The following is an 18,583-nucleotide window of genomic DNA, read 5'->3' on the forward strand; positions in this document are numbered from 1 at the left end:
GTGTCACCCTGGCCAGTTTCCGTCTGCAGAGCGTTGCACTTGTCAGCACTCAAAACTGATGCTTTCTTGACAGTATGTGAAGAAAACCAGCATTAACTAGTATGTGCTTCTTTGGCCCTTTTTTCCACACCTCCTTAGCAGCATGCTGGAGATACCCACACTGTGCTGGCTGGTTCTATTGCATCTCCCATAGGATTTAGTCCTTTCCCTCATCAGGCATATAAGCTGAGACACCCACGCACAGATTCCCCCTCCATGGGAACTTACCGGGTTCAGGAGCACTGTCAGGAAGAGCTCACCACCACGAATGCTCTTGTCCAACTCCTTTGAACCACCAGGATACTCATTGTAGAAGATGGTGTGAGTGAAGAGACCACAGGTCTGTCGAGGCAGGACCTGGCAACATCAGAGAAAAGCACAGTTAGATAGAAGGCAGATGCAGCAGAATCCATCTATGAATGTGTAAAAGGAGCACTCTGTGGATCAGCATAAAGAGGAAGGGAGGTAAGCGACACCGGTTCAAAGAACTCGTCAGTGGGATCTCCGTTTGGTCTTGTTGTGCTTGGTTTTGCTTTCTGTTCTGTTCTGACCTCTGAATAGTACTGAGAAACACAGAAAACAGCTTTAGCCAAGCTTTTACTCTTTACTGCACTTCACGATTTCAGAAACACAGTGGTGATATTAAGATCAATGTCTCTGATGCAGGTCACTAGGAACTGTCCCTCAGGCTGAGAAGAGGGCTGCTCACCCAGTTGTGCTCACCATGATTCCATTATGGATGAATCCACGGCGGTACCGGGCGGGCCGTAGGTGTGGGTATTCCTCTGTGCTTGTTACTTGGATGCTCCAAACAGTTTTCCATGCCTCGTAGAGTTGCGTGTGGACAGGATAAACTCCAGAATGATGGGGCGCCACAGCGTAGCCCAAGTCTGTGGGAATTCCATGCTCCTGGAAGCAGAATATGCATCTTGATCATTCCATATTTACCTAATATCCTTAATAAGAATCATATTTAACAACAGACTCTAAGTTGGAGCAAGGTGACAAGAGGAACAGGAAAACTTTCTGGACTGGGAAACTTACAATACTGCTCATTTTCTGTTCCTATAGAAATGTAAAGGTGACTCTTTGTCAACAAGGATGTTTGGCATAGGAACAGCAGCTGAGAATGATCTTGTAGCTTGCAGATGTGACAAACCACTTTTTTTTTTAATTCATAGGCCTCGGGCCAGGCTTCCTGGTCACCACAAACTGGTCAGTGCTGCTAAGTGACATGCCTCACTCCCATAATGCCCAGATATGAGTCACTGGAGGAGGAAAACAACCTGTCCTTAACTGATAAAGAAAAGGAAGATGATGATTGGGATCCCTGTTGTCTCCAGCAATTCAAAGAAAAGCAGACTTGATGCGAGAGACTGTTAAGGGTGAAGATACAGGGCCTGGAGCTATTCTAAAATGACAAGAAATACCTGAATTTCATGGGTTTTAATTCCACTGTGTGGTTCTGGTAACAATATGAACGATGACAGCTCTGTCCTGGTGCTGTACAATAAAACCAGAGCCCCTAAATGAAACTCCTCCTTCCCACTGCTGGCCTGGTTTATGTTAAATATGTGTAATTGTGTTCTGTGCTTTGTCCCTCTTTGCAAAAGACTGCACTGTTATTGGACCAGGAAAAGAAGGAGCCTAAATTGTTTCTATAATGCTGCAACTGTGCTCTGAATTCAAGATCATTCCTAATCTGCGTGTGCCATGGGAACACGAGGCAGCTGCCTGCGCTTCCCAAGGGGATTACCATCAAAAGAACCAAGCTGGAGGCGAAGAGGACATTTCTTTTCAGAGAAACATGTACACTACATTCAACTCTGAGCTGTAAGCATCAAACAGGCATTGTTCCAGCGATGCAGCATGTTCAGGGCTTCCCCCTCCTCTGCCAAAACCCAGGGAATTTCCCCTGGACTTCCTAGATAAGCAACGGCACTCAGCACAGTCTGGGGAGGCCAGAAGCAGGGCTGTTAGCAAACAGAGCATGTTATACCACTGACCAGGTGGCTCCCTTACAGAACCACAGTGAATAAAGACAGAAAAGGAAATGCTTTCTCACTGCCAGGGTTTGTAAAGTAATTGGATTTGGATGGTAATGGTGCAAGTTCACACCTCAGCAACAGCAAACAAGAGCCCTGGGATTTGCACCCTGGAATGCAGCAGAGCTGCCTGGGGCCCTGCAGGTGCCAGGAAGCACTTTCCCTGCACAGCCAGGCACACAAATGGGGTTTTTTGCCTGTGCAGGAGCCACACGCTGATTTAACCTATCAGAACTGTCTTTCTTAAGTGCAGCTGAGTTATTAGATCAGTACTTGGGTTCAGTGGGCTCCAAACAGCTCTTCCAGGAAAAGAACATTTAAGTGTTAGTACTGTAAATAAATAAACTGGTGCCACTTACCACAGCAAACTGTTTGTTAAGCTTCATTTGCTCTGCTAGCACAGTGACATTGTGGAAAAGGTGAGGCTGCATGTGACTCCACATGTGAGGGAACCACCAGAACTCCTTCCTGTGTGTGAGCAGCATGTCATCCCCCTCATCCTCCTCATCTGTACCTACAGAGAGCAGAAAAGGATGTGCACGAACAAAGGGCATAAGAGGGGCTCCATGTTTCAAGGCAGTGGCTGATCCCCTGCGAGGTTGAGTCACCCTAGCAAAGAACCATGCTCTGAAGTGTCATGCGCACACGCGCACACACACACACAGAGAAAGATGGGGCTGCACACAGGCACTAGGACAAAGGGGTGCCAGGGCCTTACCTGTGTGATAGAATTTCCCTGAGAAGCCCAGGTTGAAGGTGAAGTTTGGGACTAAAGTTCTCAGCTTGTTCTGAGTACTCAGTAAAGCCTGTTTGAATGAAAGGAAAAAGAAAGGTTCATATTTGTTTGCAGCATAAGGTTTCAGTGCCTCGCTGGTGCCCAGTCCAGTCTGCAGAGACACCACCGCCTCACGAGGGAAGCAGAGGAGCCAAGCACTCCACATATAGAACCTCTGCTTGAAGTGGTCCTGCAGTGCTAAACCATGCCACTTTAACCCCACAGTCAGATGATGCTCTCTGCTTCAGTATGAAGGACCCAGAGCGCCTGTACTAAGGCAAAGGGACAACAAATCTCACTTCCAAGCCACAGATCCCTTACTCTTTTCAGGTTCAACCTCAATGCTCCCTTCCTCTCCCACGTTGGCTGGGACCCCTTCTCTGAGCCTACAATGACAATGAGGATGGGGCAGCACATGGGGCACGGTTGAAGGAAGACATGTCAGTAATATTGTGAACAGTAACTTCATTATCAAAAGACAAGTGCTTCTATTTAGAAAGGAAAGGTGGATTCACAGAACGACCCGTGCAAGGAGCTCTGCGACAGCAGGGAGGTGTCCCTGGCATCGTGTCCTTTGAAAATGCCAAAATCCTTTTGCAGCTGGAAAGTTTTCTGGAATCTGGAAGGAAAACTCGGAGGAGCCGACATTTACAGACACGTCATCTTCTACAGGTTCTCTGTTGCTCACTTCTACCTGCTTTAAATGCCCAAAGTAATTGCTATAGCGAATGGAAAAGAGCCATGTGCCACAACCGCCAGGGTCCAAGAGTGTCCACAGTAAGAGAGGTGGCAGCTTTGACAGAAAAAAACCCAGAGGCTCAGATTGTCACAGACAAGGATGGCACAAACAAATCCCAGCCAAATTTCTCCTGCTGGAAATCAATAAAAGGAGAGAAGCCCTGAGATGCATTGCTGGTGCGCCCCCCTGTGGGAGACGCTCTCGATCGGACAGGGACGTGGCAGGAGGGCTGCTGGCAGGGGACAGTGACGGCTCCTGCCAAGGCAGCCATTTAGATTTAATAGCTTTCCTAAGGAAGCAATGGATCAGTGGCTGCACCAAGGTGAAGGTGCTGACCTTTCAACAGAAGACTTGGGCTAGATGCAAGCATGGCAACTCTGGGAAAGCACTCCAACTTCAAACACGGGCAGATCTTCCTGCACCAGTTGCCAGCTCAGGAAGCACTGAAGAGCTCTAAACGGCCCCAGAGGGCTCATCCCCCACAAGCATCGCACAGGGACACTGCTCCCAGGGTGATGCAAGTCACAAAGGCAGGCTCTCACACCTGGAGGGACCAGCCTAGACACCTACCCCTTGCAGACAGCCCTGACAAACCTACTGTCACTGATGTTCCAAACAGTGTTGACAAAGCACTGATCATCACATTCATTTAGAAATGATGATCTCTGCAATTTCCTGCAAATGTACCTTGGAGCAAACAAGTTGGGTGTTTTTATTCCCAAAGCAGGCAGCCCAGGACCTCTCGCACACAGCGAGGTGGGAGGACCAGACACATGATTTCTGCAGCACTGCAGGCACTTTCAGCGCTCCCTCTGAAGGAACCAAGCTTTCAGACTTTCCCCTAGGGATGCAGTTAACTGTCTGCTCTCCCTCCCCACCTCCACAGCAACATCAAATGCTGCCTAGGACATGTGTCTAAGATCCTAACTCAGGCCACATACCCACCACATCCTTAACCCTGTCCCCACCCAAACATAATATTTTGAGAAACATATGGCATGTGGCTTCTCTGGAAGCCATCACAAATGCAGGCAGTGCTTTTCAAAGCTGACACGCCAGCAGCGCTGATGGATGAAGCATCCTCTACTGCACAAGAACCAAAAACAGACCAGAACAATGGAAGGTCGGGTTCCCCTCCTGTAACTCTGCGAGCCACTGGGACTCATCCCGCACAGCAGGGAAAAAGGACTAAGAGCTGCACAACTCCACAAACAAGCCCCTCTCTGCCAGCTGGATGAAAACACAGCACCAAATCTGGAACTGACACCTTTAACACATTGCTCAGTATCTTAGGCAGAAAAATGCCGCCCTTTTTAATTCTTTCCAGAGCTGTCCCAAGCCTCACTGCTCCCCTGTGCTGCCCTGAAAGGCACATCCAGTCCCTCAGGCTTGAGTAGGAAGGTGGAGGGAGGAAAGGCAGTGGCTAAGAGGCTTAGCATTCCTCTGCACTGAGGGAGATTTAGAGCCTGGCTGGGGTTACCATGACGACACATCTGGCTGATGATAAATCCCAAAAAGCCCTGCTCCAGCAAGCAGCGATACTTTGTGTCCAGGGAGGAAGTGGAGAGGAACTGTGGGGACTGCAGAGATTCTGAGGCCATGGAGCCCTGCTTTCCTGGTGGGTTTGTTGTTACAATTGTGAGCTACCCCTCTGCTGATGCTGGGCCTGTTTCACATCCACATCCACCAGGTGGCATGGCACAGGTTTGACAAAATGCCTTTCCTGGCACAGGATAAAGGAGACAAAGGCGTTAAGGGAAATACTGGGAAATTCATTCCAACCAATTCTGCACCCACTGCTCCCTGGCATGCTGGTTCAACGGTCTGTGAGCTGCGCAAGGTGGGACAATCCAGAAGGGGAAAGGGGCAGGGAAGATGCACCTCTCTGCTCTGACACTCCTGCGCTCTGTTTCTCTTTCATAAAGTACGCTGAACATGACAGCACTAATAATATCTTACAGGTGACTCAAGTGGCACTTTGTTTATATCCCTAATGTGCTCTGAGGTTCTTAAAAAGAGGCTTTCCATTAAGATAAGAAATCACTAGCCAGACGCAAACATCTTCATGTGCATATTTAACACACTGAGTTGCTTGCGCAGTACAGGACAGCAAGCTGGCATTGTAGCTCTCCTCATTGCTAAAGAGCTAATTTCCTTATCTGAGAAAATTGCCTCCAATCCTTCCAAGTACTTCTGTTTTGTATTTTCTATATTCCCCTCCACAAATGCTTCCAAGCTGCAGCCAAGTCCATCAGCCAGAGAGACCCCTTCCCCAGTTCCCTGCCAGGCGTCCAGCAGGGCTCACCTCAGGAAGAAACAGAGGGCGTCTCAAAGAGGTTCCCAGCGCCGACCATCAGAACTCATAAACCACATCCAAGCCAGACCTACCTCATACTTGTCACAGTCTATTGGAGAACATTCTCTGTAACTCACAACCTGTATTTCTGGAGGTCTTCGCAACCTAACTGGGGCAGCTGTGTTGCAGGCCAAGTGATGGACATCCACATTCCAATACACATTCTGAACACAGCGAAGAAAAGGGCTCAACTTCAGCCTGATGTTTGATGCCCATCACTTTAAATAGGGCTTTTTTATAATCTCAAATAATAATGATGATAAACATTTACTTCTAAGCAAATGTTAGCAGAGGAAAGTTTAAAATCCTGCCTTTTGTTGCACCATATTAAAAAAAAAATCTACATAATCTGACCGATCTGGAAAGATTGACTAAACAGTCACTACAGGCTCCTCACATCATTCAGTGAGAGACAAAAACTCTTTCAATGGGGTGAAAATTTTATAAGTAAGGAAGCAACGAGAGGAAGCCCCAATACCCTGATTGTAGCCTCTTTTGGCTGCTTCTTTAGGACCTCCTCCAAGATGGCCTGGAGTCCTTGGCACCACAATGGCACAGGGCTTAACCTTCATGCAACTCCGCTTTTAGAGCTAGGAAACTTTTAACTTCCAAAAGCATGTGCAGAGGTTTCAAGTGTCTCATAAAAAAACCTCAATATTACCTCCTGACCTCAGGCCCTTCCAAAAGGAGGCAAAAGGGGGAAATAAGGCTGAGTCAGATGCTGGGAAGTAAGGATCCCACCAGTCTAGGCAAACAGCACATGGACAAAGACGAAGGGATAACCAAAATCAGAGGAAGAAAGCAGAGTGCTTGGACAGCCTCTTCTCAAATGCTTGTGCAAAGCATGCTAAGAACCTGCTGAGGAACACCTTCTCCACAGGAACTGTCCCTGCGGACACATGGAGGCACACTCTCTGGAGGATCTCCTGCAGTGTCCTCACTGCCAACAGCAGCACTGGCACAGCTTAGAGCAGCACTGCCAAGAGAACACACTGGTAGGACTGGCATTGCTGCCTCCTCAACAATGTCAAAACCAGGCACTTAGACTGTTGGACATTTGCATTTCAGATAAGATATCCTCTACCACTGAGAAAGGTGCGAGATGGCTGGCAGCCCCTGTCACTAGACTCTCTTCCAACCTTGCCACTCACAACTCAAAATGAAGTGACCGTCCTTGGTTTTCACTCAACTTGCTCCCAGACTTGCTAGCAATGACTGTTCACTATTTCTGCCCCTGTAGAGATTACCAGCAAGAGAGGCAAAAACTCATCTATTTAATCTTCTTTCCTCATACCCAAAGACAACCAGGAAGGATCACGACAGCCATATCCTTCTGCATGATAAATGACTTGTCTTTGCTGGGCAGCTCCATGAAGGTCTGGCAGATTCCAAGGATTATGATCTCAAAGGAGACTACACATGCAATAACTGAGAGGAGAATGGATTCTCTGAGATTTTGGTTTGCTTATTACATGCAGCTCAAATCTCTGGTAAACTTTACAAGGGGAAAATGCTTTCCCTGTGTGGTTGCGGACTGTTTCATTTCAACTGAGGGTGGCAAGACCCTGCTGGAGTCCTGCAGCAGAAACGGGCTCCAGTGTTATCATTGGTAAAGTAAAACCAAGCCTGATTCATTTTTTTTCCTCTTTAAAGAACACAGTTCCTCAGCCCTCCTTCAGGCATCCCAAATAAAAACACTGCTCCTCTTACACAGGACATCCACCATGGGGGCACACGGGCTATCAAGTGATACTTGGTGGGTTTTTTTAGCAGTCACTGTGTCTGGGCAGGCTCTTGAGCATGGACCTGCACATGGCAAACAGTCTCTCTGGGACAGCAGAGTCAATTTTATACCTTCACATAGCATCCAATCTTCAAACTGCTACCCTGACCACTCTAATCCAAGCGTTAAGATAAGGAGCTGTGCATTGAGATAACAGCCCTGAAACAGAGCTTTCACATCAAAGGCCAAGGAAATGCCAGCTGTTCATCACTGTTCCATCCCCTGGTCTCCCCATGGTGAGAGGTGATCAGCAAATCCATGCAGTTACTGCTTGCTTTTAAAAAAACACAAATTCATTAACCTCTCGCGGCTCTGCAATAAGAGAGCTTCTTTTAAATGGATAAATCTGCGGTTTATCTGCTTTGCCTGAGATTCTATGCTTACTGATCGCGGATTATTCCTCCATTTCACCCGTTAAAACCCAAACAAAGCATCTTTTGGAATTATCTTGTCTGGGTTTGTTTTTACCATCACTAGGAGCAGCCTTTGTTCCAAAAGCTTTGCTCACCTAACTTCGTTTGCTGACACGGGCATGTAAACTGCACAAACCCTACAGAGGTGAGAACCTCCCCCAGTTCAGACTCAAGGGTGCAGGGCCTGCTTAGGACCAAGGCAAGACTGTGATCAGAGTCTTTCAGTCCCTCGAAAAACATGGACACCGCAGCGAAAGGAAGAGAATTGTAGCATTTTCCTTAAACCTGTACTACATAAAACTGCCGTCTGCTCAGAAATGCTTTTTCTGTAGCTGTTTGCTTACAGAGTTACAGTCAGAGGGGCTCTAAAAAATTACTACAGAATGAAGCAAGTAAAATAAATAACAGTGTAAAAGAAGAGCTGTGTCAGGCACACAGCTTCAACTGAATTGAAAAGATAAAGTTAGGTCCAAACAGAACACAGGGCTTTTGTGTTCCCCAAGTTAAACCTGGGAGAAGAAGCAGAACTTACAACCTCAAAAACCTGACAAAACACAAATGAACTGCAATGTCTTCCATAGATGGATAAAATGTAGAGGAGGTGGCAGAACTCCTGGTGAGGTGTAAGAGTGTGTTTGGGATAATGGAACGGATAAAGTTCGGCTCAGGAGAACTTTATATATACTTGTATACTTTCAAGGACGTTTCAAGTATATATATATATACTCGTATACTTTCAAGGACAGAAAGATAGAAGGGGCTCTTAGATTCTTGCCTTCTTCCTACTTGTCTCCTCTTCTACCTGTCTCGCGCCCCTTTCCTCCACCAAATCTCTCTGTGACTTTCCTATATTCTTTCCTAACACTGCTTAAGGTGAGAGTCATTGCTGAAACCAACTCTTTCACTCAGATTAAATGCAACCTTGACTTCCCTTGCACACAACACACATGCACAATCTGTCTGGGGCCTGCAGTTATTCAGGAGAATTTACCTCTACATCAGATACTTTCATGCGAGTGCCCTCTTTTCCCACAAATATATCATCAATGTCGACGAGGATGTAGCGATCAAGTGTCAGGCAGAGGCGCTTGCCAGTCAAGTAGGCAATGGCATCCACGAAAATGAGTTTGTGCAGCCAAAAATTGAGGTTGTTGCCAAAGAGGACCCGCTGGATCCCGTCATGCAGACCCAGATCCTGCACCACCGTGGCATGCAATGCTTTGTGGGTGGCCAGGTGAGGAATAGACTCAGAGGACTTTGTGCTGGCCAACAGCACTGGCTCATAGGTGCTGTGATTGGACTGGAACACAGTCCAGTCATCGCCAGGCAGGGGACCCTGCTCCACCTCGTTAGCCCGCGTGACATAGAGCAGGGGAGCACTCGGGTTGATGTGATAGTCCCGCAGCCCCAGGTTGGAATGCAGAAAAAGGGGAAAACCCTTGAGCTGTGCGCTAAGCAGGCTGTTCTCGTTGGCTTTGAAGAAGCCTATAATCCCTACTCCATACTCTACACAGTACTTGTCCAGCAGTTCTCGGTTCCAAGCATCCAGGTTTACATACTTAAGGATGTTTTCGTAGATAATAAGAGCGTAGCGTCCCCTGTCTTTGTCCGTCAGGGTAGGCATATCCCCTTTGCCAGGGGCAATCTCTGTCCTGTATTTAAATCGGCTGGATTCCAGGATTGCCACTATTTCCTGCCCCAGCTGGGAGTATATGCTTTCCACAAAGACCAGCACCACAGGATCTGTGCGCGAAGTGTCCACAGATTTTGTGAGCCTCCAGCTGGCTTGGGGTGGGATCAAGATGCGGTGCTGGTTGCTGCAGTCACTGAAGGGCAGGGGTGGTGGCTCCTTGATTTTGGGGCTGTTGGTGACGTAGTAAGCCAGGAAGCACATGGAGATCAGGCTGAAGGCGATGAGCAGCAGGATCAGCCTGTGGAGCTCCAGCTGTCGCACGTGCCGCACTACTTTCCACAACTGAATCATGGTGAGGCGGGCTGCTCACCCCCTCCTCACACTCTGCACCCACGGCGTTCTTGAACCCTCCAGTGCCGCCACGGCAGCACCCAGCAGCAGCTTGCGAAAAAGAAACAGCAGCTGCGGAGAGAGACAAAGCTAAAGCAAACAGCTACAACGTGAGACTCCCAGGGATCTGCCATTTATCTCAAGTAACCATGGCCCTCAATTCCCATCGCTCTTTGTGTGCTTCCTCCTGCACCTCTCCTGTTGCTTGGGAAAGTCCTTTGGAGGAGCGGGGTTTCCTGAATCTCGTTCCCTGCAGCAGATCAGTCTGTTATCCTGCGCACAAGCAACTTCAGCTCAGCCTTCCCAGGCGCCCTGTTTCTCATCTAGCTGTTCCGCATTCACATGATGGCATCTTCTCTTCACATCCTGCAATTTAAAAAGAAAAAGTCAATTCTCAGTATGGATTCATGGTATTTAATGGGTTTGAAATGCAACGGCAGGACCAGCAGGTGCGAGGTGGGTAGCACTGCTTGCCTGCCAATGGAAGTGACACACAGCGTTTGTACACGAGCTTGGCAGAATAACCGTAATGGCCTGTGGAAGAAAGGAGTTGGCATGGGGATTCACCACTCGCCTTGGTGAGATGCTCACACACTGCACCTAACAGAGCCAACATACATAGCCTTCCCCCTCTCCTCTCTATACCACTGAACAGAAAACATGAACCCCTTTTATTCTAGCCTGTATTTCGGAATCAGCAGGGGAGGAGAGAGTTCTCACATACTCCGTCTTGCCCTGTTCTCATACTAACGACGATGTGTCCAAGTCCCTGCCAGTGACTTCCCAGGCCCTCTGGATACTGCTGTCCCAATCCCAGCAAAGTGCCTCAAATTCTCACCAGCTCTCCTGCCCCTCAGCTCCCCATTTCCATGGTTCTCACCCCTCTCTGAGGCCACTCTACTTGTCCAGGGAACTCACATTCTTCCAGGGCTTCCAAAACATGGCTGCGGGGAGGCACCATCCCTCCAGCATCACGGAGCCACAGGCGCACAGCCCACCCACACACTGCACACCTAATCGCTGCCAACTGATTCACTGGCAGTTGGTGACAAAACTCCTCCTAAAACCTGTCTCCTCTTCCCTCACACGCTGCTGAAGAGCATAAAGCCAGTTTTAAATCACCAACAGCACGATGTAAACTTGGGTTGGTCTCAGATATGGGAAAGCTCCTTGCTACAAAGCGGTCTCACCTCCCGCTTTATGTTTATGGCAGCAGACTATTTCACCATATGTTGTTATTTTTCCAGGATAAAATGCTCAACAAAGCCAACAAACACCAAGCCATCTAAAACATAAACACCAGGGAAAGTAGCTGATTTACTCCTTAGCTTAAAAATAAAATCAAGTCGCTGTGTTTTCTTCTCTCCCATACCAGAAGTGTGACTTACGTACAGCAGATGCACCCATGCGTGCATCACCAGGGCACTGGCACAGCGTGAGGAGCACCCACTGCTCCTCCCAGCACAGTGCAGACACCCCAAATGCCTGGTGCTGCTCACCAAGACAGTCATGCCTGAAATGTACAAGTTCAACCCCCTTTCCTCTCTCCAAACCTTGCTTACTCACAGACCTGTGCTCCTGCCAACATGTGTTCCATGCGAATGACCACTCTCACCACCTGCTTGGCTGGCACAGCTCACAGCACCAGCAGGCACAAAGACAACCATCACAGAGAGTGACTACCAAAACAGTTCCTCATCCTTTCTCCATTCCTCCCACTTTGGAAGCTTTTTGTTACTATCATTCTGCTAAAACAAAGACTATTAGAAGACACGTTTGCCCATGAGTTTGAGATAGACCTAAGGTTTTTATACAGTAATGTCAGGGTTTAACAATTAGCTCCACGGGGAAAGAAACTACTTGTGAGGCAGATGATTATTTTGCTCCACCAGAAAAGAAATTACTTGCAAAGCAGATGTTTATTTTGTAATGTGCATTACTAAACAGAAAAAAATCCCTTCTGAGTCAAGGAAAATATCAGGTCACAGATGAGGCCAGAAGTCCTACTCCAAAGACTCCCACCAGGCTCTTCTCCAAACTGTCAGTGCAGCTTGAGGCTGAGACAAAAAAACCCCAAGCTAATTTTATATGAAGAGACAAACTATTCTACGATTTTATGATATTGCTAACTTTGTGACAGCAGATGGAAAGGAGTCAGAGTGCTATTTACACAAGGCTGGTAACAATCATTATCTTGAATAAGCCCTATGCTATGAGCTCGGCGGAGCAGGGTCTGGCTTGCATGGGGCACACCAAAACCACAGCCCAACGAGGCCTTCAGAAGGGCTGCAGACCATGACAGAAACCATTGTCCACTGGAGGTGCTGAGACATAGCAAATGTTGGTGAAGGGCACGCTGCAAGGCAGTGGATGAATCAGGATTTTAGAAAAAAAACAACCTTCTGTTCCCCAGCCTTCAAATGGATGGAATCCCCACCCCAAGTGGTGCTCTCTAGTGACAGAGACAGCTCTGGAAATCACCACAGCAAGCGACAACTAGATGTGCTGCTTCAACACTGACAACCCATCACCTCTCAGTTTTGTTGCTACATACTGCTAACCTTCTATTGGGAAAAGGACAAGAGAAATAAGGGGAGAAATTACTGTGCAAAGATGAAAAAAACAGAAGTCAGTGTTTTTCCTTTCTTGTTAACAAAGTGACAACTGATTTTGAACACATGACTCAGGACTGAGTGCAGCACAAAGCTTCTAATTCCTGCTCAAGGCCAGCCCAGTTCCAGTGATACACTGGGACCACCAGTGCATCAGCACAGTACCCAAATATGTGTCACCTTCCAAAAACAAGCAGGAAAATAACCTTTTCCCCCTCCCGAGTGATCTTTCCCATCCCATGGACTCAGCAAGGAAGACCTGGACGCTGCCACCCTCTTGCTAAGCAGCACTGGAGCTCCAGTCGCACTGACCAGCAGAGGCAAGAGCCAGTAGAATTCAGCAGGGTAGAGAGGTTAAACAGAAACATACAACAAACGCTGGATCTGTCTTATGAGGTGAATCCCCTGTAGGACACAATCTAAACACAGGTACATCAGGTGCTGTGAGGTGTGGTCTTAATTTTACTTCTGTGCGACAAATCCATGGAAGACTCCACTCAGATTCCTACATACTCAATTTTGGCTGAGAACTGCAAGGCAGTGTCTTCTCAAAGGACTCACATTCTTTAGCTTTTTAAGCCCATTAGATAAAAAACCAAAAATTTGACTATTTTGGATTCAAAACTTCACTATATTAACATGTATTACACAAGAAGCTGTCTTAGCAGGAGAAAGAGATGTAGAGAAGGACCTACAAGCTCAAGAGCTCGTGCACTGCCTGCAGAAATATCCAAGCATTCCTGAGGTAGAACTTCTAACGTAAACACCACAGAAACAGTGAAAACTGAGAGCACACATCTATGTGAAAGTCTAGCAAAGTACTGTATTACTTTTACAACTCTTTACCTCCAAAACACCAACCTGGAGTACACTTTTCTTCCTTGGTTATGCTCCCTCACCTCTCCAACTTCAGTTTCAGCATTGAACCGAGTCTCTATTTTGCCCAAAGCTGTAGTTTCAGTTTCCTGGTTATCAGTTTAAAGATGAAAACCACAAGACAACTGGATGATTCTCTGGAACGAGTATGAATCTGGAGTTTAGGCATGGCTGCTACACCTGCAGTGCCCAGCTGAGGGGTGCGAGGGAGAGGAATCCCCTTTGCTGGGCATTTGTGAATCACAGCAGTGTTCTGATAACAATGGCTCCATTCAAACCTCTAGCGAAGCTCCCAAACAAGCCCCGTTTGTTACATGCGCGAGCTCTAAAAAACCAAATTAAAAAAAAAGGCCAGTATCAGATTGCTGCTCAAGAATCTGTCAGCTCCCATCTCTTCAACAAGGCTTCACAACCAGAGGGCAAGCCAGCTGGCATGGTATGCACTCCTCTCTTTGGGGACCACATCAGCTGGTTTGGGTTCAAATGAAGAGGAAAAAAGCAACAAAACAAAAATACCAATCAAAATTCATATTAAATGGCGACAGAGCTGTCAGAAACCACCCATCCCTAAAACACAAAGCCCAGAATGATCTATAATGGAGAAAAAAAGAAAGAAAGGAAAAGATCACACTGAAAACAGCACATCCTTAAAGGAAAAGAAAATACCTATGTCCTCTTTTGAGATCAAACTCCTTGGAATCTAACACCACAGACCCCCAGTTTTGGAGATAAATTCAGGTCCATTCTGACCTCTGACTGCCTGAGTGTGAACTGCAGGAGGAGGCAGTCAGGATGCACAGGAAGGATGCGGTGTTTTGCAGCGCAAGGACATAGGCTCAGCAGGCTCCCATCCTGCCAGAGAAGCATTGCCAGATCAGAGCGCATCGGCGCTGAATTCAGCTGTCCCAAAAATCACCCACATTAAGACAAACATTTTACAGAACTGAGATGTTCTGTTTCCTGATGATACGCAGAGTTAATGCGAAACATAAACCGTCTGGCGAATTATCAGCTGCTAAGCCACAGGGCAACTGATGTGATACGAGAGCAAGATAGCAATCCGAACTGTGTGACCTCCAGATATTTCCAGTGCCTGGAAATGATTATGGGGGACCAGAATAAACACCCCAGATCAGCATTTGTCCAAACCCAGTCACCAGAATGTGTGTGTTTGGGGCAGCTGGCACATTATGCCAAGGCATAGAGAAGATAAGGGTGTCATTTGACAACTTTATCAAGAGCTTCAGCCGTACCCAGTCCTCCCTAGATGAGTCACAGATCTCATCACCCTAGAACAGCGTCATGAGTACTTTTCCCCAGCTCTTTTTGTTATTCATAATGTTAACTCTCTTTCTGGAATGCTCAGCAGCAGGGTCTTGCCTTCGTCTGCAGCAGCTCTAATTCGAGGTCTCTCTGGCCCTTCCTACCAGACTGCCTTGGGCCCCGGAGGGACAGCAATAATCGAGCTACACAGTAATCAGAGAAGGCATCTGATTGATTTTCTAACCCATTCCACTTTAATGGTGTCATCATAATGCAAAATTCTTCTTTCCTCTGCTCAACTGCGAGACCCTGCAGCCCCTTCCCTTGTTTGCAGTGGTATCTGTATGCCAGGCTCCCAGGTACAGCCTCATCCCTCATGAAGGAGGGGAGCCCGGTAAGCGCACAGGGCCGCCACACAGCAAAAGCATTAGTGGAACCTCAGGAGAACAAACGCTGGTTGCATTTCACATATTGGATAAAAAATACTGTGGGAATTGCAGCCTCATTGTAATGTAACCGCCAGCCAAGTGCATTTCTGGGCTCCAGGTGGGTGTTTGAGCCTGCGCTCACTGCCTGTCAAATCCTGCAGTGAGAGACTGCCCAAGGAATACAAAACTGAGATCAAAGAAGCAAGGAACACTGATGGTGCCCGTTGCTGCTCCAACAGCTGGGTGTGTGGCCTCCAGCCAGCACCGTGCTCTCCTTCAGCAGGTCCTCACACAGCCACAGGCTCCTTTGGTGCAGACCTGTGGTAAGCAAAAGCTGCCAGCTGGCTCGGAACCTGCCAGTCTGATGTAAGAGGAGACCTGTGCGATGAAGTAATAATTGTCTTTATTTACTTATTATCATCCTCAGACAGGTACGTAACTCCACATCTTCCACAAGAGCAACAAACTGTAGTCCATGCTCAACAGATCCACATGAACTCCTCTCAACCCGGCCTAGTGGGAACCCAGCTTCAAGCTTGAATTCACTCTTGAGCCAGTGCGACGAAGCTTGAAGGCACTGGGATGGCACAGCACTCAGAGAGGCCAGCTCACTATGCCAGGCCAGCTCCTTCGGGATCCCCTGCCTCCTGCAAGGCTCTTGCTGTTGGGGTGCATGATACAGCCCTTCCTCTGACAACCTCATTTACAGCACAACTTTGCTCTCTTACTCCTTCAAAGCACAAAAAAAGGCAACAACAGGTTTAGCTCTTCCAACGCCAATGGCCCAGCACTGCCTGCAAGCGATGCAAACAACCCTCTTATTCTGGAAATGAAAGCTCCTCACAAGAGCTTCCAGAAAATATGGTTTGTCACTCCCTGCCTTCTCCCCATTGCACTACGCTCACTACTTCATGTTACGACAACAGACCTGACTCATTTTCAACAGCAAGGGGATGTCAAACTTTTACATTGAGGTATTCACTCCAGTTGAATGTCAGCACTACAAGATCCTACCTGTCTTGGCAGAGGACAAATTTGGGAAAGGAAAACAGTCATTGTCTTGTTTTTTTAGGTGTGCAAATCAGGAACCTGAAGAACTGTTTAAAAAACAATCAAAGTTTCAGCCTTTAACAGCTGCTGATGCTGCCTATTGAACAGAACTATACTTAGCTGGGCAGCCACACACCTTTGCTGGAATGGAAAGGAATAACCACAGGTATTGTGGCAGTGGAACCGCTCACTGGAATCAGAGCTTTCCTTCACTGGAAGAGAGAGAACTGTGCTGGGGCTGCACAGGTCTCTGCATCACTACTGCTAACATGAGAAAAGAGGCACTTTCCAAAGAGGTAAACAGAGGGGCAAACTCACTGCTTTATTTCATGTGCTACTGAAGCTCTAACACAGGTACCAGGCTGCCACGAGAATAGCAGTTTCTTTCTGAACTTTTCCTTCCTTCTGTTTAGTGCCCTTCCTGACAGAGAGATCTCTGTGTGCTTGGACCCTCACTCTTTTCCCAAGCCAGGGGATGACATGAGATGCCAGCTCCATTCTGCAGCCATCTGGAGCTGTGGGAAGAGAAATGGAGTTGGTGCAGCTTCGAGCATGCCATGCCAGAGGCACTCCAAGCTGCTCTGCAACCCCACTCAGGTGGGAAGTATCTCAGTCACCCAAATGGTGGGAAGACCCCATCTTCAGCCTTCTCCTCTTCACATCAGTAATCAACAAGTATGCTCTATCACAGCAGAACATCTTCAACTCAACTGCGAGAACAGGAAATAAATGCAGCTCCTGCCGCATTTGATACGGATAAGGGCCAAATTTCCATTCCTGCACGTGCCCTGCTTATCACAATACAGATAAACGATCCTGCTGCAGAAAGTAAAACATCTCTTCTGCTGTCTTCTCTCCAGTAACTTAATCATGTGGGCAAATACAATCAAACTGTGGCAAAACTGAGACAACTGGGTGTCAGTCACTGCTGAAGTGTGTTAATACAGAAATGTACATTATGAGCGTTGATCTGCAGCTGCTGTGAAAGCAGCCTCCCCATCCTTTGAGCTACATGTGAAAAACTTCACCTCAATTAGCAAGAAGCTGCTCTGCTCTATTCAATTACATCCTCCTGTCAGGTAACATAGGAGCTAATCTTCTCAGAAGGAATTCCTTTACTGAAAGGGTTGTCAAGCATTGGAAGAGGCTGCCCACAGAGGTGGTTGAGTCACCATCCCTGGAGGAGTTTAAAAGACAAGCAGATGTCATGTACTTGGGCACATGGTCTGGTGGCAGACTTAGCAGGACTGGATCGATGGCTGGACTCCATCTTTAAGGCTTTTTCCAATCGAAACCATTCTGTGGTTCTGTGATTCTTCCCCCACCTATTTTATCATGGAACATATGACACTAGGGAAGAGGTTATTATTGTTACACTGTAAACTCATCCAAACTGACATTGGAAGAAAGCTAAAAGCGTGCTCTACCACACAGCACAGAACCTCAGGAAGGGCTCTTGTGCATTTGCACCAGTATTCAGGTGGTCAGGATTCCCTGGGTTGTACAAGAATGTGTTCTCCAGCTGTGTATGGCAGCTGCCTCCTGCCTGCCTCCACAGTCTGTTCAAAGACTGCCATCCCCTGTAAAGCCATCAGCACATCATCCAGCCTTTGTAGCTCCTAACATTCGTTTCTCTATGACATTATTGTGATTGAAATAAATAACTCCCCTGGACTGAGAAAACAAAATATTCACATTTTTGCTGGCCTGGCTACCACAAAACAGATTTAAACAGAATGCAAACCCACTTGAGAAAGCGGAGGTGGAAAGGATATAAACAAGCTATAGATCTGGTCTAGCAAAGGCAAAATGAGTAAAAACAAGCAGAGGGAAGAAGGGTCGGCCAAGAGGGAAAGGGATGACAAGGTCTATAGAGATTAGCCAGGCTGGCTCAGACAGCGGTTTGGTGCCTGGGCTTTGCAAGATGGGAACAATGCAAAGTGCTCTGCTGCCCTTGCAAAGCCTTCATGGCCACCTGAGCCAAGAAAATAATCACCTGGGTTTTGCAAGAGTTATGGTAGAAACAGACCTCGAGGGGGGACTCTAAGGATGACTGTCAGGGCCCTGCACACACCAACAGCTCCAAACGCCCTGACCAGCCTCTGTCTGCTGGCCTGTGAGCTGTGCCTGAGCTCTGACCATGACCTAAACGACATCACAAGCATGCTCTGCCTTGCTGGC

At 47.5% G+C, this 18,583-nt stretch overlaps 1 protein-coding gene across 7 annotated transcripts in view; it reads right to left on the bottom strand.

The window, feature by feature from the left end:
* The window catches only part of NDST2 (N-deacetylase and N-sulfotransferase 2), a 114,176-nt gene that overhangs the window by 12,837 nt on the left and 82,756 nt on the right, over window positions 1–18,583 (bottom strand). For all 7 annotated transcript variants that reach the window (XM_054070884.1, XM_054070882.1, XM_054070886.1 and 4 more), the window contains 5 exons: window positions 9,142–10,539; window positions 2,803–2,890; window positions 2,444–2,598; window positions 763–948; window positions 268–396 (listed from right to left, as the gene is read on the bottom strand). In XM_054070884.1, the coding sequence (XP_053926859.1) occupies window positions 268–396; window positions 763–948; window positions 2,444–2,598; window positions 2,803–2,890; window positions 9,142–10,134 (1,551 nt within the window). In that variant the 5' untranslated portion in view covers window positions 10,135–10,539. The remainder of the gene's footprint in view (window positions 1–267; window positions 397–762; window positions 949–2,443; window positions 2,599–2,802; window positions 2,891–9,141; window positions 10,540–18,583) is intronic.

This window comes from Cuculus canorus, chromosome 7, assembly GCF_017976375.1.
Source record: "Cuculus canorus isolate bCucCan1 chromosome 7, bCucCan1.pri, whole genome shotgun sequence".
NCBI lineage: Eukaryota > Metazoa > Chordata > Aves > Cuculiformes > Cuculidae > Cuculus > Cuculus canorus.